General features: G+C 32.8%; 1 protein-coding gene across 1 annotated transcript in view; it reads left to right on the top strand.

The window, feature by feature from the left end:
- Positions 1-525: 525 nt before the first annotated feature.
- LOC122019769 (probable UDP-N-acetylglucosamine--peptide N-acetylglucosaminyltransferase SPINDLY) overlaps positions 526-9,568 on the top strand; it is a 36,116-nt gene continuing 27,073 nt past the window's right edge. Inside the window, exons 1-3 of the mRNA XM_042577282.1 lie at positions 526-865; positions 4,515-4,588; positions 4,662-4,726. Of these exons, the coding sequence (XP_042433216.1) occupies positions 684-865; positions 4,515-4,588; positions 4,662-4,726 (321 nt within the window). The 5' untranslated portion in view covers positions 526-683. The remainder of the gene's footprint in view (positions 866-4,514; positions 4,589-4,661; positions 4,727-9,568) is intronic.

Raw genomic sequence — 9,568 nt, 5'->3', positions numbered from 1 at the left:
AGAGAGAAAGTGTGATAAAATGATGAGAGAGAAAATATGATGAGAGAGAAGTGATATGAAAGAAAAAATAAATAAATATATTTTGATATTTGATATTAAGAGGAAAATTTTTGATTTTAAATCAAGGGTATTTTTGGAATAAAGGAATATTTTGATTGATGAAAATAGAATAATGACTCATTGGAAGGGGAGATACACGAGAATGAGTTATTATCCAATTTCAAAGATTTATTTTCTTATTTATATTATATTCCTATAATCCAAATATTAACAATGACAATCAATAATTTCTATTCTCATTTTATATTTCCATTTTCTTAAATCAAATGCCCCTGAGATCGTAGAGTAAATACACGAATACTGGAGTGCAAAAAAAAAATTATCTACCGAGTCGGATTCGGATTTGATTGTGATTCAGAATCGGATTGGAAAGACGATTGTTAGGATTCACATAACCATTTGATTTGAAACCCTAACTCTTCCAACTCACACTGACCTTCATTGAACCCTCGTGGTACCTGTTCCAATTACACATGCCATGGCCCATACACACACCCAATCTATAGGGCGTTAACTCGGGTGGAAATCTCACACCAATTCGTTCCTCAAGCCTGCATAACGGCTGTGGTCGTGCCATCGAAGGGTTAGTGTGAGAGACGGTTGTGACCGGAGAGGAGAGAGGGATGTTGGAATCGCTCCCTCAAGACGGTGGCAAGCTTGTCGTCGGCGAGAATCCATCTCCGGAGGAAGAAGCAGCGAAGAGGCCATCGCAGCAGCGACGAGTCATCATAGCGGACCTGAACGTAGACCCGCCGGAGAGCGACGTAGATTGCGCTCTCGCCACCATCCCCCAAGCTGTTCCCAGGTGTTTATGTTTATTTGTTTTATTGAAGTTTCCTTGCTTCTATTACACTCTCGGCGCTTCTTTGTTGTCTCGTAAGGCTACTATTGATTAATGGATTATTTATCTCTATGATAATTAAGTCATTCAAAGTGTGTGGTAAAAGAAGGATAAGCACCATCTCGTTCTTGTGGATTAGTATTGAAATAGAAAGGCATACTCATAAAACACAATATCTCAGGATGCAAAAAATTTACAAGCTGCAAGATCATAAGCCCGATAACCTTTCTGACAAAGGAGATTGCCAAAAAATATGCACAGTCTTATCTTTTTGATCAAATTTATGTGTTGATAGAGGCTTGTATCATAACAAATTCATCTGAGAGGGTGAAGATGACTATATGTGTAGGAAACTTATTGTGTAGAACTTGGCGTCTTAGATAGAAGATATGTTGGTAAATGGTCAACTAGATAGTATGCCCAAATTTTAATGGCAAGTTTGCTTGAAAAAGGTTGACGGTTGCGTTAGGTTGCTAGGCAAAGTTCAATGAATGAATTCATCAAGCTATTGTGTTAATGCTAGGTTATCTCTCGGAAGGAACGCATTGCAGGGTTTGATTGTAAAGTCTCAGCAAGGACCGTTACATCAACTTGGGTGTAGTGTTAAATATGCAAGAGTTCTTACACCATAAGTTGAATAAAAATAAATATTATAGAAAAATAGATTGTCTTACATTTGGAACATGAAACATGGAATATATGAATGTTCATGAGTAAAACAATGGAGGTAGTAGATACGATGATTAGGAGAAGAATTAAAATTTTATATTTACAAGAGACAAAATGGGGCGGAGAGAAGATAAAAATGATAGAGAGCTCGAGTTTAAGTTATGATGCACAAAAAGGAGTAAAACAATAAATAAAGTAGGTATTGTCGTAAATAGTTCGTTAAAGGATGAAGTAGTAGGAGTGATTAGAAAGAGGAATAGAATTGTAGTTCTCAAAATGGTGGTGGCTAAATAAATTATTAATGTAATTAGCATATATGCACCTCTGGTTTTGGGAAGACCGAGGTATTACAACAAAAATTCTGACAGACAAAATGATTTTAATAGGAGGAGATCATGACCAACTCTTCTGCTGATTATGCCATTAGTTTGACTCATATGTGTTAATAATCAAGTGATCTTGATTAATTCGATCAATTTACTTAGATCTCGACCATTTCCTCTGTTGATTGCTTTATCTATTGATTGTTTTAGCCTTATCAGTCGATTGTCACCCTCTCATGACAAAATCCAATTTAACGTTACAATAAATAGAATGTAGAAGTGCTCAGTTGACTAAATTTGAAACATAACTTATCCGTTGCAAGATTTCTATCTTTAGTTTACTGCTAGTTGAATGACTCCCAACAAAATTTGTTCGTTGGCATTTTAGCCTTAGTTTACTATCAGTCGACTCGACCATTAGTCTACTCTACTAATACTCTAACTCCAATCATTCTAAGGCTGAGTCTCGTGGGGTTAAAAGACCCTATGTATATGGGACTTCCTCATTTGCTTATTACAATTTGATCTTGACTTACGTAACTTTCAATGCATAAAGATCATTTTGTTGGAACTTCAACCATTATGGTCGACCTTGACATATTTAGACTTCCACTTGCTTAACCTTAGGTTAATTGTGACCCACTAAGGTTCTCACTTGCCTAGCAAATCAACCTTGATTAGCACTTTCACTTTGTCAAGCATCCAACCCTCCTTGATCTGCTTGGACTTTTATCACTTTCTAAGCTTTCCAAGCATCCAATTTTCTTTTTGATCTGCCTAGAATTCCAATGCGAACTACTCCTTGTTGGTTATATTCTACTTGCCAACATCGTTGGACTTCCTCCGTTGCCAACTCTATTGTAGTTTTCACTTGTTTAACACCTTTTGAACTTTTTATACCTTCCTCTTGTCAATTCCTATTGAACTTCTTCATTGCCAACTTTTGTTGAACTTTCTATCATTGCCAAATGTCTCGTCAATCTTAACTCATTCAGATTTCATCCAACATCAACCACTAGTCAACCATGACCTATTTGACATATCGATCCTAAATTACTCTTAGTTCAATCATATTGTCCACTGTATGATTACACCAATATATTATCCAAACATATTATATAAACATCAAAACATTGCAATTGCAATCACCTGATTGCACTAACAGATTATATTGAGTCTGCTACTAATTCAAAGTCGACTTTAGGATCTTGTACTTACATTGAAAGCGACTTAGCACAATTTATTGCAGAAGAGGAATATAGGCCGGTGGCACTAGCATTATTTAAGATGATTCAAGTTATTTCTTTTACTTGATCTTAGTTTTACTATTGATTCGATAAATATGCATTGTGATGATCAGGCTACAATCTTCGTTGCAAGCAATCTGGTATTCAATAAATGCAATAAACATGTCGAAGTTAGTTGCCACTTCGTTTGAGATCTTATATCTAAGAAGATCAACATGCCATATACTTTGATTGAGGTTATGTTTCTTAGTGAAGCTGAGTATATAAATATCTGAGTATGAGGAATGCTATTTTCATTTGAAATAATAGATATGATATCATGCCTAATTTTTTGATAAATGAGTTAGACCTAGAGGCTATATAAACATATGAGTTGTAGACCTTTTTGGAGCATTACAATATGCACATGAAAATATTTTTCTAACTTATACCACCTGGATTTTGGAGCTTCAGATGTATGAACAAAATTCTCAACATAGAGGTTAACTTGGATGACCCTTCTGCTACTCTTCCTTCACAACCCACCCTACTCTGCCTTCACTAAACCCACCCTCGAGATCGAGTGATTCAAGGGATCCCATAGTTATTTAAGGCGTGAGGCACCCAAAAGCAAATAGGTACTATGGGACTTGAGGCGCATGACGCAATTGAGGCGCACACCTTACCGAAATAAAGACACTCTGAGTATAAATTTTTACAATTCAAATATATATATATGAAAATTTTGCTACAAAATTTCACTAACAAATCTATAATCCATAAAATAATAAATAATAATGTAAATAGAAAATTCACTAGCAAATAAATACGTTATGCTCATAATTCAAATAAAAAAAACTTCAAATATCTAAATCATCAAAATCTTCATTATTTTCCTTAATCATATCATTATCATCATTCTCAGATGTTTTAGATTTGTATAGCTAAATCTTCATCGGTTTTCTCAAGACCCATTTCTTCCTCCTCTCACAAGGCACACCCTTAAGGCACATAGGCGCAAGAGGCTCGCTTGGTTGCGCCTTGCGCCTAGATGGAGGCCAGGCGAGCACCTTTAATAACTGAGGGATCTAATTTCTCTTTCACAGCCTTCGTCATGTTCATTGCTTAGACTTACCTTGGAAATGAAATTGGTTTTGAAAAGTGTAGTTGTGGAGGGTTGGGCAATATGAGTGGCCAGTTACCTTGAACCAACCTTGTACTAAGTAAGCGGGCTTTTTTTTTGTTCTTTGATGACCCTTCTATACATGTTTCAGGTTGTATGCTGTCTGCTGGATTTTACTAACTTTGATGCTTGCTCTGGAGTTACTTTTCCTTTCTGATTTGCAGTTTAACATGCTTATTTTAATCCTATTGTTGGATTAACAAAATCTGCAGGGACAACAAGGATGAGAGTAGTACAGTACAAAGTACGGTGGTGATAAAAGATACTGATATGGGCGATGGTGAAGGTTGGTTGCTGAATATTGTCTTGTAATAGCATCAGAATTTCAGTGTTAATGTTTAATTTTCACACATTTCCAGATATCGACCAACAGTGTCATGGAGTGTCTACGTTACGTGAAGAGAAAGTTAGTGGTCTCAAGGCTGTGAGTTTCTCTTCTTTTCCATTGTGTCCTCTTTTCACTTAATATTTTGAAGGTGAAATATTATGTTTGAGTGCTAATTGAGCTATATAGGTACCTTTCCTTTTGGTTTATTTTTCAAACATCATTAATTTTCTAAAGTTGTGAAGTTTTGAAAAAATAAGTTCTCTACTATTAGAGAGCAATTAAGTGTCTTTCTAGTTGATGACAGAAAAACAATTACTATGGTATAAACATATTGAGGTCGTTCAATTTTATAAATTAGTATGCTAAATTAATAAAGTAGAGAAACTCATCCCTGAAGGTGCGAACAGTAGAGAAGACCAATGAAAGCATTAACACAATAAGTGACTTAAAAGCCCAACATGGTTGAAAAATATCATTATGTTGTGTGGTCAACACACACAAGGTATACTCGTACCACAATTATTTCCATAGTTCACATGTGGGTTGACACATGCTTGTGGACGACATGTGTGACAGAAGGAATCAAATTCGACATATATAATAGTTAACTGATCTATATATTATAAATATAAGAGTCCCAAATAATAAATTTATAAATTAGTTATAAACATATGTATTGGTTATTATAAAGCATATACGGGTTATATATGACATATTTATATATTAGTTATATCTAAACAATTAATAATAGTTATGTATATATAACAATTAAAAGCGGTTACACAAATAAATTATATATATTAAATGATATAATAGTAATTATTTGATTATCATATTTAGAAGGAGAGCCTTGACACAATGGTAAAGTTGTTGCTTTGTGACCTCACGGGTTCGAATACTGGAAACAACCTCTTGCAAAAAGCATGGTAAGACTGCGTACAATGGATCATTCTTGGGACCCACATGGTGAGAGCTTCGTGTACCGGGCTGCCCTTTGATTATCATAGTTACATAATTATTAATTGTTTAAATATAATTAATATTATTTATATTATTTATATTAATTAATTATTTGGTTAGAAAATTTCAAGAATTAATTCAATAATTTGTATTTAATAAGAGTCCCAAAAATCGCTGTGCCAATTCTAAGCTCGGATGAAAAAGGTTGAGGGCTATATTATTGCAGAGTCCGACTATAACTTTTTGGTAAGGACCGCTACTTCTCTATGAGAACTTGAATGTAGTCTTAAATATGTAAGAGTTCTCACACCATAAGTTGGATATGAACAAACATTATATAAATACTAATTATCTTAGATTTAGAACATATGAACGCTCATTGGTAACATAACAGAGGTAGTATATACGATGATTAGGAGAAAAATTAATATTTGCGGTTACGGGAGACAATTTGTAGAAGAGAAGGCAAAAATGATAGAGAATTTAGGGTTTAAGTTATAGTACACTGGAAAGAGTAAAACAAGAACTGAAGTAGATATTGTTGTAAATAGTTCGTTAAAAGATGAAATAATAGTGTTACAAAAGGGATAAAATTATAACTCTTAAGATGGTGGTGATGAAAGAAACTATTATTGTAATTAATATATATGCATCTCAAGTAGAATTAAATGAAGACACTAAATTTATATTTTGGGAAGACCGAGAAGAGGTAATAAAAAAAATTCATTATTTTGATAGAAGATCCAAATGGGCACGTAGGAGTGAAAAATGAAGAATATGATATGGCGCATGGGGGTTATGATTTTGGAACCATAAATGAAGAAGCAAAAACTGTATTAGGTTTTGCGATAGCATATAACTTATAATAACTAATACATTTTTCAAGAAGAGAGAAGAACAATTGGTTTCATTTAAAAGTGGGAATAATAAATTATAAATTGACTTTCTTATAGTTATAAATATTGCAAGATCATCTAAAGAAAATTTAAATACTTAATATAGGTTAATAATGTTAGATATATGCCTTAATCATAATATCAATAGAAGGAAAACATATACGACTCCTAGAATTAAATGATAAAGGATAAAAAATTGAAAATAAAATATATTTAAAGAGAAGGTAGGAGTATCAGTATTAAGAGAAATACGTAGTGACTCGAATACGACATTGGATAAAATGACATTAAAGTTGAAAATTATAGTTAAGAGTGTACTTAGTGAATCAAAAGGATGTGCACTACCAAGTAAAGAATCTTATGGTGAAACGAGAAAATACAACGAAAGGGAAATTAATAGCTTATAAGTTATTATACACTTGTAAGAACAAGAAAACTTAAAAAAATATACAGTAGTCAAGAAAGAGGCTAAAAAAGCGGTTAGTGAAACCAAGAATAGTTAGATACAAAAGAAGGAGAAAGAGATATATATAGAATAGTTAAAGTGAGAGAAAGATAAGAGATCTTATCCAAATAAGATGCATTAAAGATGAATACAATAGGGTACCAGTGAATGATGAGGAAATAAAAGAACGATGGAAGAATTATTTTCATCAATTTTTTAATGAAGGTTTAAGAGACCAACTTAACTTAGGTAATTTAAGCAGGTAAGAGGAGTATAGAAATTTAAACTTTTATCGTAATTTTCAAATGTAGACTTTAAATGAGATGCAAAATGGAAAAACAATTGGACTAGATGATATTTCAATAGAGGTATGGAAGTGTCTAAGGAATCAAAATATTAAATGACTTACGAAGTTATTCAACATGATATTGAAAACAAAAAATAAATCTAATTAGTGGAGGGAGTGGAGAGTAAGTACTTTAGTTCCCTTATATAAAAATAAAGGAGATGTATAAAATTGTGCGAATTATAGGGATAGTAAGCTAATGTGTCATGAAACTTTGGGAAAGAATAATAGAAAATAGTGATAAAAAATCAATTTAGATTTATGTTTGGAAGGTCAATAATAAAAGTTATACATCTTCTAAGATAACTAATTGAAAAGTTTCGGGAACAAAAGTAAGACTTACACATGATATTTGTCAACCTAGAAAAAGCTTATTATAAAGTACTGAGGGAAGTTATGTGAAGAATTCTAGAAAATGTGTTAGCATAACATAATATGTATTAGAATATAACGACAAGAATGCAGATTTATGCTAATCGAAGTGTTTTTTTTATAAAGATAGGGTTACATCAAGGATTAACTCTAAGTCCCTATATTTTTACACTAATCGTGGATGAACTCAATGGACACATTCAAGACATGTTGTCATGGTGCATTATGTTTGCAGATGATATTGTTTTGGTGTATAAGACACGTGAAGGAGCAAATGCTAAACTCGAATCTTGACGGAACACATTGGAAGTGAAAGGTCCATAATTGGAAGCTTTAAGTATTTAGGTTTCATTTTTGTAAAAGGATGGAATAGTTGAAATGTATGAAAGCGTCAGGTGTTCCTTGTGATAGTAAAGTACCTCTAAATCTTGAAGGGAAGTTCTATGAAATGATGATTAGACCTACTATATTATATGAAACTGAATGTTGGGCTATGACTCGAGCACACTAGAAGATGAGAATCGCAGATATGAGGATGTTTTGGTGGATATACGAACATACGAGGATGAACATGATAAGAAATAAGAATATAGAGTGAAAGTCAGGGTTGCACCTATTGAGGGAAAACTCCGGGAGATACATTTAAGATGGTACATATATGTACTTAGACGACCAATAAATGCTACGATATGAAATTATTACAAATATGTATATTAAACGAGGAAAATCAAAGTAGATTTGATTAGTAATGATAAAATAAGATAATATTTATTTAAATATAGATGATATAGTAGGGGTTACTTCTTAATGACATAGAAAGATTTATATAGCCGATTCTATCTAGTGAGATAAAGTTTGATTATTGTTGTTGCTGTATTAATGTGATTACTCGGTGTGTATAGTGTTATAGTTGTACTAGTATATTTATGTATTATGGATGTCTTTATAGTTTTTGATATATTAACTTTTTAATTATGTATTAAGTAGACAAATGATACTAAAAGAGTAATCTTATGATTCAACTTGGAGACACACATTGAGTTAGGGAATTGATATTATTGACGTTGTTTACATTGTGATATGATTAAAATGTAGTGGTGGGATCATGCGTCTCAAGTGCATAATATCATGATCCATCTTACATATTGCCTAATTTGCCTAATGAATTATGTAGCTAGAGAGATAGATGCACAATATATAATGCAATGGTCACTCACAATTATGCCAACCTCAAGAGGGTTTGGAGAAATTGGAGCAAGAACATCCAATGTCATTCTAGACACCATATGCAATATGTTGTATTTATTTGGTGATGGAGAACATCAGTAAACTTTTATCTAGTGAATAAGGTAGTGAAACTTGGTAATTGTTAACATAATTCCTGTAAAGTCATCATTCGTCGATTATGGCTCAATAAGGAAATTTGTTGATAGAGAGAATATTTGGTCTAAAGCAACTAGATTTACAACTTATTTCTTCCTATATAAGGTCATTTCCAAAAAGTAGGATTTAAGATCATGTTCACTCAGAACTGAGAAACCTCTCAATGCTCTAGTACTACTAAGGGTAGGGAGAGACAATAAATTGTTATATTTGCTAAATTTTGGGGATATATTAGAGGAATTTTTATGATAATGAAGGCTTTAATATATTGTTTTGCACAAGGTCAACATAGACAATAATGCACAAATAATGTTGTAAAAGGTGGTAGGTGGTGGTGGGGCAGTTAGTGACCGCTTACTGTCTCGGCCACCTAGGCGGTTGAATTTTTTTTAGGTTCCTACAATAAAAAAGATAATCTAACGAGATAATTAATGTAATACCACTATTTATACCAAAAGTCAAAGTTAAATTTAAAGTTTCAATTCAACATGACAACAAGTCAACAAGGACTAGACCAAACATAACTAATCTTCTAA

Source organism: Zingiber officinale, chromosome 9A (genome assembly GCF_018446385.1).
Source record: "Zingiber officinale cultivar Zhangliang chromosome 9A, Zo_v1.1, whole genome shotgun sequence".
In the NCBI taxonomy this organism is placed as follows: domain Eukaryota; kingdom Viridiplantae; phylum Streptophyta; class Magnoliopsida; order Zingiberales; family Zingiberaceae; genus Zingiber; species Zingiber officinale.
The sequence above is the reverse complement of the archived record's forward strand: the minus strand, read 5'-3'. Positions and strand labels throughout refer to the sequence as shown.